The sequence below is a fragment of the Salmo salar genome, chromosome ssa29 (assembly GCF_905237065.1).
Source record: "Salmo salar chromosome ssa29, Ssal_v3.1, whole genome shotgun sequence".
In the NCBI taxonomy this organism is placed as follows: Eukaryota; Metazoa; Chordata; class Actinopteri; order Salmoniformes; family Salmonidae; genus Salmo; species Salmo salar.
The window spans coordinates 26,755,978-26,783,259 of record NC_059470.1 but is presented as its reverse complement, the minus strand read 5'-3'; the positions used below and the strand labels follow the sequence as shown (position 1 = coordinate 26,783,259).

General features: G+C 48.2%; 1 protein-coding gene across 2 annotated transcripts in view; it reads left to right on the top strand.

The window, feature by feature from the left end:
- The first annotated feature begins 778 nt into the window (after nt 1–778).
- LOC106590468 (D(3) dopamine receptor) overlaps nt 779–27,282 on the top strand; it is a 48,095-nt gene continuing 21,591 nt past the window's right edge. The window contains exons 1-6 of one of the 2 annotated variants that reach the window (XM_014181529.2): nt 779–1,232; nt 5,211–5,546; nt 6,031–6,143; nt 17,513–17,649; nt 20,467–20,714; nt 24,538–24,603. In XM_014181529.2, the coding sequence (XP_014037004.2) occupies nt 5,253–5,546; nt 6,031–6,143; nt 17,513–17,649; nt 20,467–20,714; nt 24,538–24,603 (858 nt within the window). In that variant the 5' untranslated portion in view covers nt 779–1,232; nt 5,211–5,252. Of the gene's footprint in view, nt 1,233–5,210; nt 5,547–6,030; nt 6,144–17,512; nt 17,659–20,466; nt 20,715–24,537; nt 24,604–27,282 lie in introns of both variants that reach the window. The other variant, XM_045711019.1, reaches the window with a different exon arrangement.

The following is a 27,282-nucleotide window of genomic DNA, read 5'->3' as shown; positions in this document are numbered from 1 at the left end:
TCCTGTTATATATTGATTTTATATATATATATATATATATCCTATATAAAGGAAGAGCAGCTTAGGCCTAACCCCAGAGAGAGAGAGAGAGATGCTGGTGGCATGCTACAATGCCAATAGGCATTTCTTTATGTCAGACGGCTACTAAGTCTGCTATATAGATGAAGACGTACAGAAGGAGGGTAATTGGTTAATTTTCCATCTGACTATTTTGTATAAAGATAACCATTATTGTTAGATTATAGGAGTAACTCTGGTAGGTCTGAAACAGTCTTCCTCAGCTCAAGTTCAACTGTCAGTCAGTTGAACTGTGCACTGCCTTCTTATCATAGGCCTACAGTAGCCAAAGCTTAATAATAGCCATACCAAACCTTCACAAATGCTTCTTAACTTTTTTTTAGGATATATCAAAAGTAAGCCAAGCCATTGTTTATTGGGAAAATATGAGCAGAAGAGCAAATGTAAACTAGGGGAAAAACTCCCGCTTTGCAAGCGCCATGCTCTACGAAGTGAGCCCTACCGGACATTTGCTCTTTAATGGCACCCGCACCAACAGTCACGGGCGCAATAAATGCCCCCCCCCAAAAAAAACAACGGTTGTCAATAATTGGATGTTTCGACCTGCAAGCTGATGTAAACTAAGCTGTCATGCATTTTTCCATCGACTACTACACGGGCGTTTGACTAATGTTTATGAATGTACTTTAGGCCCCCATAGGGCACTGTTCATTTTATGATTTGTTTTCTTCAATCCCAATAGCCTAATTAGCGTCACCAATATAACTGTATTACATTAAGAAAACGTATATAGGCCTAAATAGTACATTTGCTTTAACATGACTTGTATGACCAGGTAGATGAACAACCACCACCATTAGTCTACTAATCACACTTTAAGCTCATTTTCATGGAGCCTAGTTGGCTACATCACGTTCCGAGATGCAGTCTCGTGCGCAACTCAATAGATCAGATCAAAGGGGACACGTGAACCAGTGGCTTTGCTAGAATAACTCAAGGGACAAATAGTCAATCGGAGTGGGTGAGTATTTATAGTCTTGTGCATTAATGAGGCTCCGTCTCTGGGCTCTCTGACTCAAAGCGCGCGGAGAATGGGCGCCTCACAGCTCTGGGTACGGTTGGAGTGCATAAAAACAGACCGGACAACTTTTACCTTACAACCGACAGATTCCGCGATGGCACCTCGTGCATTCTGCGTTGGAAAAGCCTAACAGGTAGGACTGTCTGTTTTTGGCGCACACATAATACAGGTTTAGATTCATGTTGGGACTGTTATGGTCACCTGCCAAGTCTCGTTCTGATGCGTTTAAACGTTTTACATCAAGGATTTATTTTGGTGTTTGTTTATTCTAGCCCAGCCTACTTGATGCATGACTTCCAATGATTTTTTTTACTTTATGCCGACTATTACCAATTTTCATTATATGTGTTCCATTTGGGTATATCATTTGGGCATGCATGTTGGCTTGATATACTCCGCACACGTGATTGTGGTTTAGGTATCAGGGACTGACCCCTATTCAACGTCTATTCCACGTTGGTTCAACGTAATTCCTTGAAATTACGTGAAAACAACGTTGATTCAACCAGTGTGTGCCCAGTGGTTCACGAGAGGCGTATCGAAGGAGGCGTATCGAAGGTGTCGTCTACCTTTCGCGCAAAATGGAACGGATTTTCTCATTCACAAAAGTTGAAGGAAAGGCAGCGTGACAACATTTCAATTGGCATAATATGTATATTAACTTTAATATGTTAGAATGAATTTCTCCGAATTGTGCATATTTCTAACAGGCATGAGGATGTCTTAACAACAGGGAAAATTGTTCAGATAAACACACATTACTTCCAGAACTGCAGGTGAGAGATAGCATCCCCAAATTTGTACAGTCAAACTGATTTGATAATTGCACATTTTCAGTGATACTGACTGATTAGGAGTCAATCATTGTGATATAGGCTATTAGAATAACTTGTAACACCTTTATTTTTGATGACCAGATTACATATGTCTATTAGCAATGTATTCTTGGATAAATGATTTTGATTCCTACTGCTCTGTAAGTCCAGTTATTTTTCTCAGGTCAAACCCTTTATGTAAAGTGTGTTTGCAGTGTGTGTGGGCTGTCTGATGGAGGTCGGTGTTATTGCTACACGTCCAAGTACATTGGCACCATAAGCACAACCTGAGCCAACAACAGGACAAACATGCACTGCTCTGTTCCCAAGCGTGTGTGTGTGCGTGCGTGAATCCAGGGGTGTGTGTGCATGTGTGTGAAAGAGACACATACACTCTGCCAAAATATGTCTTTCTTTTTCTCTGTCTCGAACACACGCAGACCCACGCTGCATTGCTGTATTGTCGTTCCACATTTCCCATGATAGAGGTGTTTATTATCAGAGAACAGGAAGTGTGCAGCCCCAGTCACCATGAGCACTCTGAGTCACCATGTCTACATGCTGATGGAAGATCTCCCTCCCGGTAGACTGGTTGGGTCTGTTATATCTCAGTACATGATCAGGGACTAGACCATAGACATAATTAAGTGATAATGCCAGAGAAGCCGGTGTTTGGAGGATATATTGGCATGGGTGTTGTTCATCGAGGGCCGGCAAAACGTGCCAAAATATCCTCTAAACACCGGCTTCGAGGGTGCTTAATACAGCTGTAGAGAGTAGCATACGCAAATATGAGTCTAGAACAGCAAGGCTAGTTTGGTGGGGATGGGGAGTAGTGGGAGCTCTGTGGGACTACAAAACTTGAGGAGAAGAGGGAAGGGAGAGAAGGGAAGAGGAGGGGAGGTGAAAGGAGGGGAGAAGAGGGGAGGAGGAAAGAATATGAGGGGAGGGGAGGAAAGAATATGAGGGGAGGGGAGGAAAGAATACGAGGGGAGGGGAGGAAAGAATACGAGGGGAGGGAAGAGGAGGGGAGATAAGAATCCGCGGGAGGAGAGTATTGAGGAGAGGAGGGGAGATAAGAATCCGCGGGAGGAGAGGAGGGGAGATAAGAATCCGCGGGAGGGGAGAGGAGGGGAGATAAGAATCCGCGGGAGGGGAGAGGAGGGGAGATAAGAATCTGAGGGAGGGGAGAGGAGGGGAGATAAGAATCCGAGGGGAGAGGAGGGAGGAATACGAGGGGAAAGGAGGAAGGAATATGAGGGGAGAGGAGGGGTGAAGAGGCATCACCAGGAAGGAGACAAGTTGTAAGTTTCCAACTTCCAATCCACTCCCTTCCTTTTGCCCTTGTGCACACCCCCTGCTGATCTGAAAGGTCTGGATAGGTTAAATGAATATAGCCGAAAGGTTTTTATAGGTTAACTTAATCTACCTACCACAGGGCCAGGTACAACAAAGGTACTTCATGCTTGGAGTGTGGATTTGGACTGCACGGGTGTAGGCATTACCATTTTGCTGAGAGCGAGAGAGAGAGAGAGAGAGACAACGCAATCTAGGGAGTGATTAGCTCTCTCTGATGGCGAGGATTTACCGTAACAGGCCAAAGGCAATAAGACATGACTGTTTGAGATGAGTGGGAAATCGTCATTTTTTTAATTAAAAAGTGAATAGTTTCAATAAGATGAGATTGATGATGGTGCCAACCGACTATGTCTGCTGCAGTGGTCCAGCAGAAAACAATAACTTAACCTCTTAACCTCTACCAGCCTTCATTAAATACACATCTTTGACATTAAGCTGTGATACTGCCGGAAATATAAAGTGAATAACGACAGTAACGTTTTATTGTAAAGACTGAGAACTCATTTATTTTGTCATTAAGACGGTAAAATTTGTGCTGGGAGTCTGAGATTACGTCCCTCTGTCTCCAGCCCTCTGACCATGGCCTGTCAGTCTCTGGAGGATATTGTGTTTTGTGTTTGCTGCGATGGCCTCATTGTGTAGGTGACACTATCATATGTGATGGCTTTATATCAGATGTGAGAGGGATAGTGTGTTCTGAATGGGGAATGGTTGCCATATATTTGTGCAGGGTGGCATTTTTTGAGATGGAGGCAGCTCTGCAGAGTGAGCACTAGCTGGCACAGCCACAAAGTCATAAAATCTCATTTTAAACCAAACCCTAATCACACTGCTAACCCTAATGCCTAACCTTAAATTAAGCACATTTTTAAGATCTAGCCAATTTTGGCTTTGCAGCTGGCCCATTTAGTGGAAATCGCTCAGTTCTGCCTCCAGGACAAGACTTATGACAACAAACGTCAACCTTATGTGTATTCAATATTGTATATACACTCAGTGGCCACTTTATCAGGTCCACTCCTTTGCCTCCAGAACAGCCTGAATTGTTCAGGGCATGGAAACGTTGCTCAGTTGGTATCAAGGGAACTAATGTGTGCCAGGAAAACATTCCCCACACCATTACACTTCGCCACCAGCCTGTACTGTTGACACCAGGTAAGATGGGGCCAAGGACTCATGCTGCTTGCACCAAATCCTGACTCAGCATGATGCAACAGGAACTAGGATTCGTTGGACCAGGGGATGTTTTTACACTCCTCAATTGTCCAGTGTTGGTGATCGTGTGCTCACTGGAGACACTTCTTTTAGTTTTTAGCTGATAGTAGTGGAACCCGGTGTGGTCGTCTGCTGCAGTAGGACTGATGAGTTGTGTGTTCTGAGATGCCGTTCTGCGCCATTATTTGTCTGTTTGTGGCCCGCCTGTTAGCTTGTCCGATTCATTCCATTCTCCTTCAACCTCTCTCATCAACGAGCCCACAGGACTGCTACTGGCTGGATGTTTTTTGTTTGTCGCACCATTCTCAGGAAACCCTAGACACTGTTGTGCGTGAAAAGCCCAGGAGGGCCGCAGTTTCTCAGATACTGGATCTGGCGCGCCTGGCACCGACGATCATACCATGCTCAAAGTCGCTTAGGTCACCTGTTTTGCCCATTCTAACGTTCAGTCAAACAGTAACTGAATTCCTTGATGCCTGTCTGCCTGCTTTATATAGCAAGCCACGGCTACGTCTGTAGGAACAACCCTTTTCGTGAACGGGGTGGTGTACCTAATAAACTGGCCACTGAGGGTAGATCTTGATCATGTCGATGTATCAGATTAGATGGTGATGTGACTCAGGGCTTCCCTATGGGGAGTACATCTCATATGACGTGTATGGATCTTTCTCTTAGTGGTTGTAATGGGATCAGCTCCATCCCTGTCCCTCTCTCCTATACAGGTCTCTCACCCAGCCCCTCTCCCATGTCACCGAGACGTCTCCATGGCGATGTTTAGCGTCTCTGAACAATTCTTCTGGAATGACTCGGAAGGGCTTCGGGAAGACCTCCTCCATGGGAATTCCTCTGGTGGTTGGGAGGTGGATACGGAGCATAACTACTACGCCATGCTGTACTCCCTACTCATCCTGGCCATCGTGTTTGGCAACGTGCTGGTGTGTCTGGCTGTGGTGCGGGAGAGGTCCCTCCAGACCACCACCAACTACCTGGTGGTGAGCCTGGCTGTAGCTGACCTGCTGGTGGCCTCGCTGGTCATGCCCTGGGCTGTCTACCTGGAGGTGAGGGTCCACCTGGGTTGGTTGGGGGAGGGAGGGAGGGAGCTGAGCGTCACATAGGGTGTTTGACTGGACCCCATAAGGAGAGGAAGGGTGCATGTGGATGGGTGTGATTGTGTGTGTTCCCATCTAAGACCAGGAGATCCAGCAGTCAGGCGATGCAGCTCAGAACACATCTCTGTCAGACAGTTGTTACCACGTATTATAGGGCCTAAGGGAAGGCCTGTCTGAGCTGCACTATCTGCTGATCTGGCTGATGCGGGCTGGAACTGGGGGTGTGTAATTGTCCTTGTGGAGGGTGTGAATGTGAGGGCATAATTGAACTGTGTGTGAGTTTTTTTGTCGGTCATGTTGTATTGTGGAGGGGAGAGACACAGAGAGAGAGAATCATATATTTGATGTTGTGTGTGTTTATGAATGATGATGATTGATATTGATGATGAAGCTGTGTGAATGTGTGTCATGTGACCCTGTGTTTCCTGTCCAGGTGGTCGGAGGGGCGTGGCTCTTCAGCAGGATGTACTGTAACGTCTTTGTCACCCTGGACGTCATGATGTGTACCGCCAGCATTCTCAACCTGTGTGCCATCAGTATCGACAGGTAAGGGGCTAGTTGTGTGTCTGTGTGTTTGTTTGTGAGTGTGTGTGTAAGAGAGTGTGTGTGCATGTTTTGAGTTATTTTTTGTTGTTTTGAAAGTGTGTTGAAATGGACATATACAGTAGGAGTGAGGTGTGTGTGCCTTAAATATTTGATTATAAACTCTCTCACGAGAAACATTGCATTCATAAAACTTTGCTGGCTCTGATCACCTTGTTATGTGCGTTTGCTGTATGGAGGTGCCTGTACCCTCTAGGTTAGCGTGCTGTATGGAGGTGCCTGTACCCTCTAGGTTAGCGTGCTGTATGGAGGTGCCTGTACCCTCTAGGTTAGCGTGCTGTATGGAGGTGCCTGTACCCTCTAGGTTAGCGTGCTGTATGGAGGTGCCAGTACCCTCTAGGTTAGCGTGCTGTATGGAGGTGCCAGTACCCTCTAGGTTAGCGTGCTGTATGGAGGTGCCAGTACCCTCTAGGTTAGCGTGCTGTATGGAGGTGCCAGTACCCTCTAGGTTAGCGTGCTGTATGGAGGTGCCTGTACCCTCTAGGTTAGCGTGCTGTATGGAGGTGCCAGTACCCTCTAGGTTAGCGTGCTGTATGGAGGTGCCAGTACCCTCTAGGTTAGCGTGCTGTATGGAGGTGCCAGTACCCTCTAGGTTAGCGTGCTGTATGGAGGTGCCAGTACCCTCTAGGTTAGCGTGCTGTATGGAGGTGCCAGTACCCTCTAGGTTAGCGTGCTGTATGGAGGTGCCAGTACCCTCTAGGTTAGCGTGCTGTATGGAGGTGCCTGTACCCTCTAGGTTAGCGTGCTGTATGGAGGTGCCAGTACCCTCTAGGTTAGCGTGCTGTATGGAGGTGCCTGTACCCTCTAGGTTAGCGTGCTGTATGGGTGCCAGTACCCTCTAGGTTAGCGTGCTGTATGGAGGTGCCTGTACCCTCTAGGTTAGCGTGCTGTATGGAGGTGCCAGTACCCTCTAGGTTAGCGTGCTGTATGGAGGTGCCAGTACCCTCTAGGTTAGCGTGCTGTATGGAGGTGCCAGTACCCTCTAGGTTAGCGTGCTGTATGGAGGTGCCAGTACCCTCTAGGTTAGCGTGCTGTATGGAGGTGCCAGTACCCTCTAGGTTAGCGTGCTGTATGGAGGTGCCAGTACCCTCTAGGTTAGCGTGCTGTATGGAGGTGCCTGTACCCTCTAGGTTAGCGTGCTGTATGGAGGTGCCAGTACCCTCTAGGTTAGCGTGCTGTATGGAGGTGCCTGTACCCTCTAGGTTAGCGTGCTGTATGGGTGCCTGTACCCTCTAGGTTAGCGTGCTGTATGGAGGTGCCAGTACCCTCTAGGTTAGCGTGCTGTATGGAGGTGCCAGTACCCTCTAGGTTAGCGTGCTGTATGGAGGTGCCTGTACCCTCTAGGTTAGCGTGCTGTATGGAGGTGCCAGTACCCTCTAGGTTAGCGTGCTGTATGGAGGTGCCAGTACCCTCTAGGTTAGCGTGCTGTATGGAGGTGCCTGTACCCTCTAGGTTAGCGTGCTGTATGGGTGCCTGTACCCTCTAGGTTAGCGTGCTGTATGGAGGTGCCAGTACCCTCTAGGTTAGCGTGCTGTATGGAGGTGCCTGTACCCTCTAGGTTAGCGTGCTGTATGGAGGTGCCAGTACCCTCTAGGTTAGCGTGCTGTATGGAGGTGCCAGTACCCTCTAGGTTAGCGTGCTGTATGGAGGTGCCAGTACCCTCTAGGTTAGCGTGCTGTATGGAGGTGCCTGTACCCTCTAGGTTAGCGTGCTGTATGGAGGTGCCTGTACCCTCTAGGTTAGCGTGCTGTATGGGTGCCTGTACCCTCTAGGTTAGCGTGCTGTATGGAGGTGCCTGTACCCTCTAGGTTAGCGTGCTGTATGGGGTGCCTGTACCCTCTAGGTTAGCGTGCTGTATGGAGGTGCCAGTACCCTCTAGGTTAGCGTGCTGTATGGAGGTGCCAGTACCCTCTAGGTTAGCGTGCTGTATGGAGGTGCCAGTACCCTCTAGGTTAGCGTGCTGTATGGGTGCCTGTACCCTCTAGGTTAGCGTGCTGTATGGAGGTGCCTGTACCCTCTAGGTTAGCGTGCTGTATGGAGGTGCCTGTACCCTCTAGGTTAGCGTGCTGTATGGAGGTGCCTGTACTCTCTAGGTTAGCGTGCTGTATGGAGGTGCCTGTACCCTCTAGGTTAGCGTGCTGTATGGAGGTGCCAGTACCCTCTAGGTTAGCGTGCTGTATGGAGGTGCCAGTACCCTCTAGGTTAGCGTGCTGTATGGAGGTGCCAGTACCCTCTAGGTTAGCGTGCTGTATGGAGGTGCCTGTACCCTCTAGGTTAGCGTGCTGTATGGAGGTGCCTGTACCCTCTAGGTTAGCGTGCTGTATGGAGGTGCCAGTACCCTCTAGGTTAGCGTGCTGTATGGAGGTGCCTGTACCCTCTAGGTTAGCGTGCTGTATGGAGGTGCCTGTACCCTCTAGGTTAGCGTGCTGTATGGAGGTGCCTGTACCCTCTAGGTTAGCGTGCTGTATGGAGGTGCCAGTACCCTCTAGGTTAGCGTGCTGTATGGAGGTGCCTGTACCCTCTAGGTTAGCGTGCTGTATGGAGGTGCCTGTACCCTCTAGGTTAGCGTGCTGTATGGAGGTGCCTGTACCCTCTAGGTTAGCGTGCTGTATGGAGGTGCCTGTACCCTCTAGGTTAGCGTGCTGTATGGGGTGCCAGTACCCTCTAGGTTAGCGTGCTGTATGGAGGTGCCAGTACCCTCTAGGTTAGCGTGCTGTATGGGTGCCTGTACCCTCTAGGTTAGCGTGCTGTATGGAGGTGCCAGTACCCTCTAGGTTAGCGTGCTGTATGGAGGTGCCAGTACCCTCTAGGTTAGCGTGCTGTATGGAGGTGCCAGTACCCTCTAGGTTAGCGTGCTGTATGGAGGTGCCTGTACCCTCTAGGTTAGCGTGCTGTATGGAGGTGCCTGTACCCTCTAGGTTAGCGTGCTGTATGGAGGTGCCAGTACCCTCTAGGTTAGCGTGCTGTATGGAGGTGCCTGTACCCTCTAGGTTAGCGTGCTGTATGGAGGTGCCAGTACCCTCTAGGTTAGCGTGCTGTATGGAGGTGCCTGTACCCTCTAGGTTAGCGTGCTGTATGGAGGTGCCTGTACCCTCTAGGTTAGCGTGCTGTATGGAGGTGCCTGTACCCTCTAGGTTAGCGTGCTGTATGGAGGTGCCTGTACCCTCTAGGTTAGCGTGCTGTATGGAGGTGCCAGTACCCTCTAGGTTAGCGTGCTGTATGGAGGTGCCTGTACCCTCTAGGTTAGCGTGCTGTATGGAGGTGCCAGTACCCTCTAGGTTAGCGTGCTGTATGGAGTGCCTGTACCCTCTAGGTTAGCGTGCTGTATGGAGGTGCCTGTACCCTCTAGGTTAGCGTGCTGTATGGAGGTGCCTGTACCCTCTAGGTTAGCGTGCTGTATGGAGGTGCCTGTACCCTCTAGGTTAGCGTGCTGTATGGAGGTGCCAGTACCCTCTAGGTTAGCGTGCTGTATGGGTGCCTGTACCCTCTAGGTTAGCGTGCTGTATGGGTGCCTGTACCCTCTAGGTTAGCGTGCTGTATGGAGGTGCCTGTACCCTCTAGGTTAGCGTGCTGTATGGGTGCCTGTACCCTCTAGGTTAGCGTGCTGTATGGGTGCCTGTACCCTCTAGGTTAGCGTGCTGTATGGAGGTGCCTGTACCCTCTAGGTTAGCGTGCTGTATGGAGGTGCCTGTACCCTCTAGGTTAGCGTGCTGTATGGAGGTGCCTGTACCCTCTAGGTTAGCGTGCTGTATGGAGGTGCCAGTACCCTCTAGGTTAGCGTGCTGTATGGAGGTGCCTGTACCCTCTAGGTTAGCGTGCTGTATGGAGGTGCCTGTACCCTCTAGGTTAGCGTGCTGTATGGAGGTGCCTGTACCCTCTAGGTTAGCGTGCTGTATGGAGGTGCCTGTACCCTCTAGGTTAGCGTGCTGTATGGAGGTGCCTGTACCCTCTAGGTTAGCGTGCTGTATGGAGGTGCCTGTACCCTCTAGGTTAGCGTGCTGTATGGAGGTGCCAGTACCCTGTAGGTTAGCGTGCTGTATGGAGGTGCCTGTACCCTCTAGGTTAGCGTGCTGTATGGAGGTGCCAGTACCCTCTAGGTTAGCGTGCTGTATGGAGGTGCCAGTACCCTCTAGGTTAGCGTGCTGTATGGAGGTGCCTGTACCCTCTAGGTTAGCGTGCTGTATGGAGGTGCCTGTACCCTCTAGGTTAGCGTGCTGTATGGAGGTGCCTGTACCCTCTAGGTTAGCGTGCTGTATGGAGGTGCCAGTACCCTCTAGGTTAGCGTGCTGTATGGGTGCCTGTACCCTCTAGGTTAGCGTGCTGTATGGAGGTGCCTGTACCCTCTAGGTTAGCGTGCTGTATGGAGGTGCCTGTACCCTCTAGGTTAGCGTGCTGTATGGAGGTGCCTGTACCCTCTAGGTTAGCGTGCTGTATGGAGGTGCCTGTACCCTCTAGGTTAGCGTGCTGTATGGAGGTGCCAGTACCCTCTAGGTTAGCGTGCTGTATGGGTGCCTGTACCCTCTAGGTTAGCGTGCTGTATGGAGGTGCCTGTACCCTCTAGGTTAGCGTGCTGTATGGAGGTGCCTGTACCCTCTAGGTTAGCGTGCTGTATGGAGGTGCCTGTACCCTCTAGGTTAGCGTGCTGTATGGAGGTGCCTGTACCCTCTAGGTTAGCGTGCTGTATGGAGGCGCCTGTACCCTCTAGGTTAGCGTGCTGTATGGAGGTGCCTGTACCCTCTAGGTTAGCGTGCTGTATGGAGGTGCCTGTACCCTCTAGGTTAGCGTGCTGTATGGAGGTGCCAGTACCCTCTAGGTTAGCGTGCTGTATGGAGGTGCCTGTACCCTCTAGGTTAGCGTGCTGTATGGAGGTGCCTGTACCCTCTAGGTTAGCGTGCTGTATGGAGGTGCCTGTACCCTCTAGGTTAGCGTGCTGTATGGAGGTGCCTGTACCCTCTAGGTTAGCGTGCTGTATGGAGTGCCTGTACCCTCTAGGTTAGCGTGCTGTATGGAGGTGCCTGTACCCTCTAGGTTAGCGTGCTGTATGGAGGTGCCTGTACCCTCTAGGTTAGCGTGCTGTATGGAGGTGCCTGTACCCTCTAGGTTAGCGTGCTGTATGGAGGTGCCTGTACCCTCTAGGTTAGCGTGCTGTATGGAGTTGCCTGTACCCTCTAGGTTAGCGTGCTGTATGGGGTGCCTGTACCCTCTAGGTTAGCGTGCTGTATGGAGGTGCCTGTACCCTCTAGGTTAGCGTGCTGTATGGAGGTGCCTGTACCCTCTAGGTTAGCGTGCTGTATGGAGGTGCCTGTACCCTCTAGGTTAGCGTGCTGTATGGAGGTGCCTGTACCCTCTAGGTTAGCGTGCTGTATGGAGGTGCCTGTACCCTCTAGGTTAGCGTGCTGTATGGAGGTGCCTGTACCCTCTAGGTTAGCGTGCTGTATGGAGGTGCCTGTACCCTCTAGGTTAGCGTGCTGTATGGAGGTGCCTGTACCCTCTAGGTTAGCGTGCTGTATGGAGGTGCCTGTACCCTCTAGGTTAGCGTGCTGTATGGGTGCCTGTACCCTCTAGGTTAGCGTGCTGTATGGAGGTGCCTGTACCCTCTAGGTTAGCGTGCTGTATGGAGGTGCCTGTACCCTCTAGGTTAGCGTGCTGTATGGAGGTGCCTGTACCCTCTAGGTTAGCGTGCTGTATGGAGGTGCCAGTACCCTCTAGGTTAGCGTGCTGTATGGAGGTGCCTGTACCCTCTAGGTTAGCGTGCTGTATGGAGGTGCCTGTACCCTCTAGGTTAGCGTGCTGTATGGAGGTGCCTGTACCCTCTAGGTTAGCGTGCTGTATGGAGGTGCCTGTACCCTCTAGGTTAGCGTGCTGTATGGAGGTGCCTGTACCCTCTAGGTTAGCGTGCTGTATGGGTGCCTGTACCCTCTAGGTTAGCGTGCTGTATGGAGGTGCCTGTACCCTCTAGGTTAGCGTGCTGTATGGAGGTGCCTGTACCCTCTAGGTTAGCGTGCTGTATGGAGGTGCCTGTACCCTCTAGGTTAGCGTGCTGTATGGAGGTGCCTGTACCCTCTAGGTTAGCGTGCTGTATGGAGGTGCCTGTACCCTCTAGGTTAGCGTGCTGTACGGAGGTGCCAGTACCCTCTAGGTTAGCGTGCTGTATGGAGGTGCCTGTACCCTCTAGGTTAGCGTGCTGTATGGAGGTGCCTGTACCCTCTAGGTTAGCGTGCTGTATGGAGGTGCCAGTACCCTCTAGGTTAGCGTGCTGTATGGAGGTGCCAGTACCCTCTAGGTTAGCGTGCTGTATGGAGGTGCCTGTACCCTCTAGGTTAGCGTGCTGTATGGAGGTGCCTGTACCCTCTAGGTTAGCGTGCTGTATGGAGGTGCCTGTACCCTCTAGGTTAGCGTGCTGTATGGAGGTGCCAGTACCCTCTAGGTTAGCGTGCTGTATGGAGGTGCCTGTACCCTCTAGGTTAGCGTGCTGTATGGAGGTGCCTGTACCCTCTAGGTTAGCGTGCTGTATGGAGGTGCCAGTACCCTCTAGGTTAGCGTGCTGTATGGAGGTGCCTGTACCCTCTAGGTTAGCGTGCTGTATGGAGGTGCCTGTACCCTCTAGGTTAGCGTGCTGTATGGGTGCCTGTACCCTCTAGGTTAGCGTGCTGTATGGAGGTGCCTGTACCCTCTAGGTTAGCGTGCTGTATGGAGGTGCCTGTACCCTCTAGGTTAGCGTGCTGTATGGAGGTGCCTGTACCCTCTAGGTTAGCGTGCTGTATGGGTGCCTGTACCCTCTAGGTTAGCGTGCTGTATGGAGGTGCCTGTACCCTCTAGGTTAGCGTGCTGTATGGAGGTGCCAGTACCCTCTAGGTTAGCGTGCTGTATGGGTGCCTGTACCCTCTAGGTTAGCGTGCTGTATGGAGGTGCCTGTACCCTCTAGGTTAGCGTGCTGTATGGAGGTGCCTGTACCCTCTAGGTTAGCGTGCTGTATGGAGGTGCCAGTACCCTCTAGGTTAGCGTGCTGTATGGAGGTGCCTGTACCCTCTAGGTTAGCGTGCTGTATGGGTGCCTGTACCCTCTAGGTTAGCGTGCTGTATGGAGGTGCCTGTACCCTCTAGGTTAGCGTGCTGTATGGAGGTGCCAGTACCCTCTAGGTTAGCGTGCTGTATGGAGGTGCCTGTACCCTCTAGGTTAGCGTGCTGTATGGGTGCCTGTACCCTCTAGGTTAGCGTGCTGTATGGAGGTGCCAGTACCCTCTAGGTTAGCGTGCTGTATGGAGGTGCCTGTACCCTCTAGGTTAGCGTGCTGTATGGAGGTGCCTGTACCCTCTAGGTTAGCGTGCTGTATGGAGGTGCCTGTACCCTCTAGGTTAGCGTGCTGTATGGAGGTGCCTGTACCCTCTAGGTTAGCGTGCTGTATGGAGGTGCCTGTACCCTCTAGGTTAGCGTGCTGTATGGAGGTGCCTGTACCCTCTAGGTTAGCGTGCTGTATGGATGCCTGTACCCTCTAGGTTAGCGTGCTGTATGGAGGTGCCAGTACCCTCTAGGTTAGTGTGCTGTATGGAGTTGCCTGTACCCTCTAGGTTAGCGTGCTGTATGGAGGTGCCTGTACCCTCTAGGTTAGCGTGCTGTATGGAGGTGCCTGTACCCTCTAGGTTAGCGTGCTGTATGGGTGCCTGTACCCTCTAGGTTAGCGTGCTGTATGGAGGTGCCTGTACCCTCTAGGTTAGCGTGCTGTATGGAGGTGCCAGTACCCTCTAGGTTAGCGTGCTGTATGGAGGTGCCTGTACCCTCTAGGTTAGCGTGCTGTATGGAGGTGCCAGTACCCTCTAGGTTAGCGTGCTGTATGGGTGCCAGTACCCTCTAGGTTAGCGTGCTGTATGGAGGTGCCAGTACCCTCTAGGTTAGCGTGCTGTATGGAGGTGCCAGTACCCTCTAGGTTAGCGTGCTGTATGGAGGTGCCTGTACCCTCTAGGTTAGCGTGCTGTATGGAGGTGCCTGTACCCTCTAGGTTAGCGTGCTGTATGGAGGTGCCAGTACCCTCTAGGTTAGCGTGCTGTATGGGTGCCTGTACCCTCTAGGTTAGCGTGCTGTATGGAGGTGCCAGTACCCTCTAGGTTAGCGTGCTGTATGGAGGTGCCTGTACCCTCTAGGTTAGCGTGCTGTATGGAGGTGCCAGTACCCTCTAGGTTAGCGTGCTGTATGGAGGTGCCAGTACCCTCTAGGTTAGCGTGCTGTATGGAGGTGCCAGTACCCTCTAGGTTAGCGTGCTGTATGGAGGTGCCTGTACCCTCTAGGTTAGCGTGCTGTATGGAGGTGCCAGTACCCTCTAGGTTAGCGTGCTGTATGGAGGTGCCTGTACCCTCTAGGTTAGCGTGCAGTATGATATTGTAAATAACTTAATCGTGTTTACTGTGGATGTGCATTGGGTAAGTACATTATTTATTTGCTTAGTTTTCCAGCTCACGTTATGGTTCATATTTAACAACTCTATGGGGGCTGAACCCACACGACCATTGGGCACAACATGCTCTTAATCATCAAATAAATAGGAAAACAGGGGCCAGAATACATTGTGTGTGTGTGTTTTTGTTTGTTTAGAGTGAAGGCGTATGGTTATTCTCTGTAGGTGTGTGCCTTTGTACTGAGAATCACTGATTAGCAGCTTAGTCCTGACAGGTGAATCATTTACACCTCGGTGGGAAGGATGTTTGTATGCATGCGGCCGTGCGTGTGTGTGGGCGTTTGAACATTGGTTTGTGTGTGTGTGGTTTGTGTTTGTGAGTGAGTGAGAGTGAGAGAGAGAGAGAGAGTCTGTTTAAATGTCCAGTGTGCATCATGTGTACACTGTATGTATTGTAATGATGCAGTACAGCGGCGGTCCCAATGATTTATCATTGCTCTCCCAGGAAACATTGCAAATTTATTATTATCATGTATTTTTTATCCAGAGAGAATAGACTTTGCAACTGGGGGCATATACAGTACCAGTCAAAAGTTTGGACACACCTACTCATTCAAGTGTTTTTCTTTATTTTTACTATTTTCTACATTGTAGAATAATAGTGAAGACATCAAAACTATGATATGACACATATGGAATCATGTAGTAACCAATTATGTGTTAAACAAATCAAAATATATTTCATATTTGAGATTGTTCAAAGTAGCCACCCTTTGCCTTGATGACAGCTACGCACACTCTTGGCATTCTCTCAACCAGCTTCACCTGTAATGCTTTTCCAACAGTCTTCCAACAGAACCACACATGCAGAGATCATCCGTTCACCTACTCTGCGTCTCACAAAGACATGGTGGTCAAATTTGGACTCCAGACCAAAGGACAGATTTCCACCGGTCTAATGTCCATTGCTCGTGTTTCTTGGCGCAAGCAAGTCTCTTCTTCTTATTGGTGTCCTTTAGTAGTGGTTTCTTTGCAGCAATTCGACCATGAAGGCCTGATTCACGCAGTCTCCTCTGAACAGTTGATGTTGAGATGTGTCTGTTATTTGAACTCTGTGATGCATTTATTTGGGCTCCAATTTCTGATGCTGGTAACTCTAATGAACTTACCCTCTGCAGCAGAGGTAACTCTGGGTCATCCTTTCCTGTGATGGTCCTCATGAGAGCCAGTTTCATCAAAACGCTTGATGGTTTTTGCGACTGCACTTGAAGAAACTTTAAAAGTTCTTGACATTTTCCGGATTGACTGACCTTCATGTCTTAAAGTAATGATGGACTGTCGTTTCTCTTTGCTTATTTGAGCTGTTCTTGCCATAATATGGAGTTGGTCTTTTACCAAATAGGGCTATCTTCTGTATACCACCCCTACCTTGGCACAACACAACTGATTGGCTCAAACTCATTAAGAAGGAAAGAAATTCCACAAATTAACTTTAAACAAGGCACACCTGTTAATTGAAATGTATTCAAGGTGACTACCTCATGAAGCTGGTTGAGAGAATGCCAAGAGTGTGCAAAGCTGTCATCAAGGCAAAGGGTGGCTACTTTGAAGAATCTACATTTCATGTGTGTTATTTCATAGTTTTGATGTCTTCACTATTATTCTACAATGTAGATAATAGTACAAATAAAGAAAAACCTTTGAATGAGTAGGTGTGTCCAAACTTTTGACTCGTACTGTATGTTTTGGGCATTTGATAGAGTGCCATTCAAAGCACAAAAATACAGTGGTATTGCAATGCATTTGTAGTAAATGCAGGACATTCATAATGTCACATAGTTTATGGTGTTTAGTAATAAAAGATATTAAGAGAAACCAAGAGTATGAAGATATAAAAATTAATACAACCTGATTGATAATGTGATGGTGCATGCCCAGGGGTCAGAGTTCAACATGGATCAACCCTGAAGTGTTCTGAAGTGCTCCAATTCCTCTTGCCCAATGCTTCTTCACTGTTGACATGTAGTTATTTTAAATTGTTTTCCACACATCATTTTTTGACCTGTCCTAGGATCAGCTTGAAAATGAGCAAAAAGAGAGGGAGAGAGAGAGTAAGAGAGAGAAAATGGGATAGTATTATTTTTAGTCTCTGATTGTTTCTCTCGTGTTTTTGTGCTATGTTACCCTACCTCGAAAGGTTGCTGGATCGAATCCCTGAGCTGACAAGGTAAAAATCTGTCGTTCTGCTCCTGAGCAAGGCAGTTAACCCAATGTCCCCCGGGCGCCGAAGACGTGGATGTCGATTAAGGCAGCTCTCCGCACCTCTCTGATTCAGAGGGGTTGGGTTAAATGTGGAAGACACATTTTAGTTGAATGCATTCAGTTGTACAACTGACTAGGTGTCCCCCTTTCCATTTCCCTTTCCTCCTCACCCCTTTACTTTCGGCGTGAGAAGAAAATGAATAATTACGTTGATGTGGTTAAACAATGGTGATGGCAGTAAGCTGGTTGTAATGAAACGTGTTGTCTCATCAGTGTCTGAATCGGTTTGCCCCCTAATTACTGTTCCCTCTCCGTCGCCGCCTCTACTCTCTCTGTTTGCACATGTTCGTTACGCATTATTGGCATATAACACAAGGTTGATACAGGTTTTAATCAAAGCTTTACTGGTCATATTGCTGAATAGTCAAATTGAGTAATTGCGAAACAGTTTCAATATAAAAGCTCTTCGTTTGCTGTTCCATTGTGGGTCTTGACATCACAGTCTTAGTGCTTCCTTCTCTTTCTGTTAACTTCTAATTTATCTAACTTTTTTGGCGTCTGTCTTTTACAAACTTTTTTCCTCTCCCTTTTGTTTCTTCCTCTAACTTTTCAACTTCTTTGGCTACTCCCTCTTACAAATTGTCTGTGTGATCCATCTCCAGGTACACAGCGGTGGTGATGCCTGTCCTCTACAACACCACACACAGCTCCAGGAAGCGGGTCTCGGCCATGATCGCGACAGTGTGGATCCTGGCCTTCGCTGTCTCCTGCCCCCTTCTGTTCGGATTCAACACATCAGGTGAGACACGTGAGTACAGGTGAGACGCGCCCACACCCCCTTACGCATGTCAAACATGCCAGTGTTGATGAGATGGATACCCAGTTTGAAATGAACCCCTAGCCAGCAAGGCCCTATAACCCTGTGCTACTTCCTCATAGATCTGGAAGGATCGTGTGGGTATAATATGGTAGCTGCACCACCAAATCCTCTGGTTGGCTTGGGAGTGTTATCATCACATTGCTTTCGCCCATCCAGTCCTTTTAGACATCTACAGGACATGTCAAGGCCGTTGTGGCTATTGAGACTGATTTTGGAACAGGCAACAGTCAACGGAACAGATGAGACACACCTTAAAGATTAGGTCATGGAAGTAGAATTCTGTTCGATACTGCTATAAAGACACCACAGAACAGGTGAGATATTAGACTTCACAGGTTAACCTCTTACATCTAGACGTTCCGCTAGCGGAACACCTGCTCCAATATCCAATGATAGGCGTGGCGCAAATTACAAATTCCTCAAAAATACAAAAACATATGACTATTTCACAGCATCTTAAAGACAAGACTCTCCTTTATCTAACCACACTGTCCGATTTCAAAAAGGCTTTACAGCGAAAGCAAAACATTAGATTATGTCAGCAGAGTACCAAGCCAGAAATAATCAGACACCCATTTTTCAAGCTAGCATATAATGTCACAAAAACCCAGAAGACAGCTAAATGCAGCACTAACCTTTGATGATCTTCATCAGATGACACACCTAGGACATTATGTTATACAATACAAGCATGTTTTGTTCAATCAAGTTCATATTTATATCAAAAAACAGCTTTTTACATTAGCATGTGACGTTCAGAACTAGCATACCCCCTGCAAACTTCCGGGGAATTTGCTAACAATTTACTAAATGACTCACGATAAACGTTCACAAAAAGCATAACAATTATTTTAAGAATTATAGATACAGAACTCCTCTATGCACTCGATATGTCCGATTTTAAAATAGCTTTTTGGTGAAAGCACATTTTGCAATATTCTAAGTACATAGCCCAGCCATCACGGGCTAGCTATTTAGACACCCGGCAAGTTTAGCACTCACCAATATCAGATTTACTATTATAAAAGTTTGATTACCTTTTGTTGTCTTCGTCAGAATGCACTCCCAGGACTGCTACTTCAATAACAAATGTTGGTTTGGTCCAAAATAATCCATCGTTATATCCGAATAGCGGCGTTTTGTTCGTGCGTCCCAGACACTATCCGAATGGTAAAGAAGGGTCGCGCGCATGGCGCAATTCGTGACAAAACATTTCTAAATATTCCATTACCGTACTTCGAAGCATGTCAACCGCTGTTTAAAATCAATTTTTATGCAATTTATCTCGTAAAATAGCGATAATATTCCGACCGGGAATCTCCTTTTCGGCAAACAGAGGAAAAATCACAAAGACGGGGGCAGCCAGGGCACGCGCCTAAGCCCACAGTCCCTTGATCGGCCACTTGAGAAAGGCGATAATGTGTTTCAGCCTGGGGCTGGGATGAGGACATTCTGTTTTTTCCCGGGCTCTGAGCGCCCATGGAAGACGTAGGAAGTGTCACGTTAGAGCAGAGATCCTTTGTAAAAGATAGAGATGGCAAAGAAGTTCAAGAAATGGTCAGACAGGCCACTTCCTGTAAAGGAATCTCTCAGGTTTTGACCTGCCATTTTAGTTCTGTTATACTCACAGACACCATTCAAACAGTTTTAGAAACTTTGGAGTGTTTTCTATCCAAAGCCAATAAGTATATGCATATTCTAGTTACTGGGCAGGAGTAGTAACCAGATTAAATCGGGTACGTTTTTTATCCAGCCGTGAAAATACTGCCCCCTAGCCATAACAGGTTAAGAACAGGTGAGATATTAGACCCCACAGGTGAACTACACCAGAACAGGGGACTTGCTGAGCTCCAGTCAGGGTTTGGTAGTAGTACTGCGCTGGGAAGGAGAGGAGGTCCAGTCAGGGTTTGGTAGTAGTACTAGGCTGGGACGGAGAGGAGGTCCAGTCAGGGTTTACTAGTAGTACTAGGCTGGGAAGGAGAGGAGATCCAGTCAGGGTTTGGTAGAAGTACTAGGCTGGGAAGGAGAGGAGGTCCAGTCAGGGTTTGGTAGAAGTACTAGGCTGGGAAGGAGAGGAGCTCCAGTCAGGGTTTGGTAGTAGTACTAGGCTGGGAAGGAGAGGAGCTCCAGTCAGGGTTTGGTAGTAGTACTAGGCTGGGAAGGAGAGGAGGTCCAGTCAGGGTTTGGTAGTAGTACTAGGCTGGGAAGGAGAGGAGCTCCAGTCAGGGTTTGGTAGTAGTACTAGGCTGGGAAGGAGAGGTGCTCCAGTCAGGGTTTGGTAGTAGTACTAGGCTGGGAAGGAGAGGAGCTCCAGTCTCAGTCAGTCAATCTCCCTCCTAGGGTCCTTGTGTGGTGAAGCATGCACTATTGATCCGGAGCAAACAGTGTTCAATCACGTCCAAATGAACAGAGCTAACATGCAATTTGCATACTCCACAACAAGGGGTCAATGTCACTAATCGACATGGGCCATTTTTCAGAATATGGAAGGCTTCTCAACCCATGAATTTAAGTGGAGATTTAACTAAATGTGTCAATGCTACATGGTTTGAGCAGGTAGCATTTTACCAATGTGTATCAAACATTTTTAAATGAAGTGTGTCAATAACAGATGAGTTATCTTGCTAGAAGGCCGTACGAGCGGTGCTGAAAAGAGACGTGTTGTTGATGTGTATTGTTTAGTAATTTGAACATAGTGGTTTTCTCCTCACTGTGGTTCTCTTCTTCCTCTCTCAGACGACCCGACGGTGTGCTCCATCTCCAACCCTGACTTTGTCATCTACTCGTCGGTGGTGTCCTTCTACTTGCCCTTCATCGTCACCCTGCTGGTGTACATCCGCATCTACGTCTTCCTCAGGAAGAGGAGGAAGAGGATCGCCTTCCGCCAGGCCAGCAGCGGGAAGGTCCAGCCAGGTTCGGCCCAGCCCTCCGCGGTGAGAACACAGCCATATGGTCCCACAGTGACTGTGCAAATGAACATGGAAGTGAGTGCATTCAATCTCATAAAACACACAAACACATATGCATGCATCAGCCTAGCGGTTAAGAGTGTTGGGCCTGTAACCGAAAGGTTGCCGGTTCGAATCCCCAAGCCAACTAGGTGAAAAATCTGCCAATGTGCCCTTGAGCAAGGCACTTAACCCTAATTGCTGCTGTAAGTCGTTCTGGATAAGAGCGTCTGGTAAAATGTAAGGATTTCCTTATAGAAGGGATAGCAAGCTCAATGTGACATTGAAAAATAAATAATAAACCCTGCACGCTCACATCAACATTTCACTCATGAATAGCCAATGTCACAAGTGGCATCTGTCATGGGGATGTCAATGTCCACCACCATTGTATAAAACGTGCACAATTGTCATGGAAATGGAGAGAGGCGATTATCCAGATATTAGGTTGGCGTCGTTACAGTTGTGACAATGATAAAACCTCTCCAAGGAGCTGCTGTGAGCTCCGCTCTGCTGTCTAGGTGACCTGGCTCCATGTGATGTAGATAGGGGAATGTATCTGTGATGTGAGAGTTGAACAGGCTCAGTTCTATTCACCTGTCAGTTCAGGTTATATGATAATGTGGGATCTGAGGAGCCGTAGGCTTGGGGAGTTTCTTTGATCATTGCAGTCACGATCAGTCAGTTTCAGGGTCATTTCCGTTACACTCGAGGTTTCAGGGTCATTTCCGTTACACTCGAGGTTTCAGGGTCATTTACGTTACACTCGAGGTTTCAGGGTCATTTACGTTACACTCGAGGTTTCAGGGTCATTTACGTTACACTCGAGGTTTCAGGGTCATTTACGTTACACTCAAGGTTTCTGGGTCATTTACGTTACACTCGAGGTTTCAGGGTCATTTACGTTACACTCGAGGTTTCAGGGTCATTTACGTTACACTCGAGGTTTCAGGGTCATTTGCGTTACACTCGAGGTTTCAGGGTCATTTACGTTACACTCGAGGTTTCAGGGTCATTTACGTTACACTCGAGGTTTCTGGGTCATTTACGTTACACTCGAGGTTTCAGGGTCATTTACGTTACACTCGAGGTTTCAGGGTCATTTACGTTACACTCGAGGTTTCAGGGTCATTTCCGTTACACTGGAGGTTTCAGGGTCATTTGCGTTACACTCGAGGTTTCAGGGTCATTTGCGTTACACTCGAGGTTTCAGGGTCATTTACGTTACACTAGAGGTTTCAGGGTCATTTATGTTACACTCGAGGTTTCAGGGTCATTTATGTTACACTAGACTAGAGGTTTCAGGGTCATTTACGTTACACTAGAGGTTTCAGGGTCATTTACGTTACACTCGAGGTTTCAGGGTCATTTGCGTTACACTCGAGGTTTCAGGGTCATTTACGTTACACTCGAGGTTTCAGGGTCATTTACGTTACACTCGAGGTTTCTGGGTCATTTACGTTACACTCGAGGTTTCAGGGTCATTTACGTTACACTCGAGGTTTCAGGGTCATTTACGTTACACTCGAGGTTTCAGGGTCATTTACGTTACACTGGAGGTTTCAGGGTCATTTGCGTTACACTCGAGGTTTCAGGGTCATTTGCGTTACACTCGAGGTTTCAGGGTCATTTACGTTACACTAGAGGTTTCAGGGTCATTTATGTTACACTCGAGGTTTCAGGGTCATTTATGTTACACTAGACTAGAGGTTTCAGGGTCATTTACGTTACACTAGAGGTTTCAGGGTCATTTACGTTACACTAGAGGTGACTAAGGTCATATCCATGATGTGACGGTAGCAGGTGGAAAGATTGTAGGACACACTATGTTACAGTCCATTTTTGACTTATACTTTACAAAAATATAATCGCAACATACAACAATTTCAAGATTTTACTGAGGTATAGTTCATATCAGAAAATCTGTCAATTGAAATGAATTCATTAGGCACTAGTATATGGATTTCACATGACTGAGCAGGAGTGCAGCCAATGGTGGGCCTTGGAGGGCATAGGCCCACCCACTTGGGAGCCAGGCCCACCCACTGAGGAGCCAGGCCCAGCCAATCAGAATGAGTTTTCTCCCACAAAAGGGCTTGAGAAAACGCATGTGGCGTTCCTGGGCTGGCATGGTCTGCGGTTGTGAGGCCGGTTGGACGTACTGCCAAAATCTCTAAAACGACGTTGGAGGCAGCTTATGGTAGAGAAATTAACATTCACTTATCTGGCAACAGCTCTGGTGGACATTCCTGCAGTCAGCTCCCTCAAAACCTGAGACATCTGTCGCATTGTGTTGTGTGACAAACCTGCTAAATTTAAAGTGGCCTTTTATTGTCCCCAGCACAAGGTGCACCTGCGGGCGGGCGGGCCTGCGTGCGTTCATGTCATTACTCTGTGCTCATGAAACATGGGACCAACACTTTATGTTGCATTTATATTTTTGTTCAATTTACTTAGAAATCACATTGTCAAACAAATGGTAATTACATGATAATTATAAACAAATTACTATTTTGTTTAATTGGGTTTCAGTAAAATAGGCCATTAAATTATTTTTAGTTACAAAAAGTGCCAATTGTTACCAGATAATTGTCTTAGTAACCAAGCAACACCATCTGGAAGGAAGTCAAATAACTAGGATTGTATTACTGACATGCTGGTTATGAAATCAAATCCTTCATTTGAGTGGCGGATTGTGGGATCATTTCCAGTCTTTAAGCCCAGGTTTGGATCATATTCATTATGCGATGGTTGTGTAGTCAGGTCACATCCCAGGAGACATCTGGGATGAGGGAACTAACGGAGTAGAGTGCTGTTTGGGAATGTTACAACGGGGTTTAGTTCCAGCTAACTGGAGCAACATTTGATATGGAGACAAGAGCCCCTGTTTATTTTTGTATTAAAGAATGTCGTTTTTTCTCACCTCAAGCAGAGTTTACCTCAAGATCATCAGCAACACAGCAGGCAAAGATATTGAGAATCCGGTTTAAGTTATTGGAGGGCCCTGTGACACAGGCGGTTTAGTTAACAGCTACTAGATGGGTGGGTGGGTGGGTGGGTGGGTGGGTGGGTGGGTGGGTGGGTGGGTAGATGGATGGATGGATGGGTGAGTGAGTGAGTGGATGGATAGATGGATGGGTGGATGGATGGATGGATGGATGGATGGATGGATGGGTGGGTGGGTGGGTGGGTAGATGGATGGATGGATGGATGGGTGAGTGAGTGAGTGAGTGGATGGATGGGTAGATGGATGGATGGATGGGTGGGTGGGTGGGTGGGTGGGTGGGTGGGTGCGTGGGTGGATGGCTGGATGGGTGGGTGGGTGGGTGGGTGGGTGGGTGGGTAGATGGATGGATGGATGGGTGAGTGAGTGGATGGATAGATGGATGGATGGGTGGGTGGATGGATGGGTGGATGGATGGATGGATGGTTTGGGTGGGTGGGTGGGTGGGTAGATGGATGGATGGATGGATGAGTGAGTGAGTGAGTGAGTGGATGGATAGATGGATGGGTGGGTGGATGGATGGGTAGATGGATGGATGGATGGGTGGGTGGGTGGGTGCGTGGGTGGATGGCTGGATGGGTGGGTGGGTGGGTGGGTGGATGGATGGGTAGATGGACGGTTGGGTAGATGATGGATGGGTGGTCGGATGGGAGGGTGCTGACTGCTGGAAAAAAGTTGTTTACCCTTTGAAGGGTGAGTTAGGTGTGATATTTCCTCTCTGCCACCCCTCTCTACCTCCTCTCCCCATCTTTCTCTCCCTCTCGCCTCGTGTGTTTACCTGTTGAAGGATGAGTCAGTCATCATTTGTATCTCTCTCTCAATCCCTCTATCTCTCCCTTCATCTCTCTCTCCCAGGAGAAGTGTCTGCAGGAGGAGTCCCCCAAGGAGAACAGAGACCTGTCCCCCATCAGGATCAAAGTGGTAAGAGGTGTGTGTGTGTGTGTGTGTGTGTGTGTGTGTGTGTGTGTGTGTGTGTGTGTGTGTGTGTGTGTGTGTGTGTGTGTGTGTGTGTGTGTGTGTGTGTGCGTGCCTGCGTGTGTCCATGTCATTACTCTGTGCTTGCCCCCGGGCTGTGAGGGAGCTGAAAATCTGAATTCTGATACCGGGCTCCTCTCCTCGCCTCACTGCCAGGCTCAGGGTGTCCCGCTTTATTTGTCACACCAATCCACAAATGACTTCAAAGATGAAGCAAATGACAAGCTTTAATTCCCCCCTGTAAACAGGGCTGCGAGGCTCGGCTGTTATACGCGAGTTTAGACTGACAGGCGGAAACATGAGGAACAGGAAGGAAGAAGCGGTGAACCAGGAAGGGGCAGGGTCCCTGACAGGGTGGGGAGGAGATCAGGACAGAGACATGTGGAATCATGACTAAATGTCAGAGAGTCAGGTCAGCTGGTGTCCCAGGTCTGAATCAATCCCTGATTATAGGGGAAATATGAAAGCGAACAGCTACATCTAAATATCAGGCAAAGGGTTGTCTTTGGACCAGGGCCGGTTTCCCAAAAGCATCTTAAGGCTAAGTTAATCTTAGAACCTATAAAATGAAGTTAGCTTTAAGATGCTTTTGGAAAACCGGGCCCTGATCAACAGTATGGTTGTCTATGGACCAGATCATGGCGAAGATGTCGCCGGAGAGGATGACTGCCGTTTTATCGGCTCTTAACCATGCTAACTTGTAACTTTTTATTCGCATTGTTTGTAACTTATTTTGTACGTAATGTTTCTGCTACTGTCTCTTATGAAAAGAGCTTCTGTACATCAGAACAGCGATTACTCACCAATAATTGGACGAAGGCTTTTTCTTTAATGACTAGGGAAGCATATACTCCAAAAACCCGAACAGGCCCTCATCCCCGTCATTTGCTGGAGAAAGAAATTTAGATTTTGCTGAAAGAGATTGGGGTGCTTTGTGAGGATCAGGGCCTATGGGCAGCGGCCTATGTATATTTGTAAACAACAGCTGGTGCACAATATCTACGAAGTCTCGAGGTTTTGCTCGCTGGAGGTAGAGTATCTCATGATTAGCTGTATTTTTCGTAGCTGTCTACCTACCACCACAGACCGATGCTGGCACTAAAACCACACTCAATGAGCTGTATACCGCCATAAGCAAACAGGAAAATGCTCATCCAGAGGCGGTGCTTCTAGTGGCCAGGGACTTTAATGCAGGGAAACTTAAATCAGTTTTACCGAATTTCTATCAGTATGTTAAATGTGCAACCAGAGGGGAAAAAAACTCTAGACCACCTTTACTCCACACACAGACACGTGTACAAAGCTCTCCCTCACCCTCCATTTGGCAAATCTGACCATAATTCTATCCTCCTGATTCCTGCTTACAAGCTCAAATTAAAGCAGGAAGCACCGGTCACTCGGTCAATAAAAAAGTGGTCAAATGAAGCAGATGCTAAACTACAGGACTATTTTGCGAGCACAGACGGGAATATGTTCCGGACTTCTTCCGATGGCATTGAGGAGTACACCACCCCAGTCACTGGCTTCATCAATAAGTGCATCGATGACGTCGTTCCCACAGTGACTGTACGTACATACCCCAACCAGAAGCCATGGATTACAGGCAACATTCACACTGAGCTAAAGGGTAGAGCTGCCGCTTTCAATGAGCAGGACTCTAACCCGGAAGCATATAAGAAATCCCGCTATGCCCTCCGACAAACCATCAAACAGGCAAAGCTTCAATACAGGACTAAGATTGAATCATACTACACCGGCTCTGACGCTCATCCTGATGTGGCAGGGCTTGCAAACTATTACACACTACAAAGGGAAGCACAGCTGAGAGATGCCCAGTGCCACAAGCCTACCAGACGAGCTAAATAATTTCTATGCTCGCTTCGAGGCAAGTAACACTAAAACATGCATGAGAGCATCAGCTGTTCCGGACAACTGTGTGATCACGTTCTCCGCAGCCAATGTGAGTAAGACCTTTAAACAGGTCAACATTCACAAGGCCGCTGGGGCAGACAGATTACCAGGACGTGTACTCCGAGCATGCGCTGACCAACTGGCAAGTGTCGTCACTGACATTTTCAACCTCTCCCTGTCTGAGTCTTTAATACTAACATGTTTCAAGCAGACCACCATAGTCCCTGTGCCAAATAACACTAAGGTATCAAATCAAATTTATTTATATAGCCCTTCTTACATCAGCTGATATCTCAAAGTGCTGTACAGAAACCCAGCCTAAAACCCCAAACAGCAAGCAATGCAGGTGTAGAAGCACGGTGGCTAGGAAAAACTCCCTAGAAAGGCCAAAACCTAGGAAGAAACCTAGAGAGGAACCAGGCTATGAGGGGTGGCCAGTCCTCTTCTGGCTGTGCCGGGTGGAGATTATAACAGGACATGGCCAAGATGTTCAAATGTTCATAAATGACCAGCCTGGTCAAATAATAATAATAATCACAGTAGTTGTCAAGGGTGCAACAAGTCAGCACCTCAAGAGTAAATGTCAGTTGGCTTTTCATAGCCGATCAGTCAGAGTATCTCTACCGCTCCTGCTGTCTCTAGAGAGTTGAAAACTGCAGGTCTGGGACAGGTAGCACGTCCGGTGAACAGGTCAGGGTTCCATAGCCGCAGGCA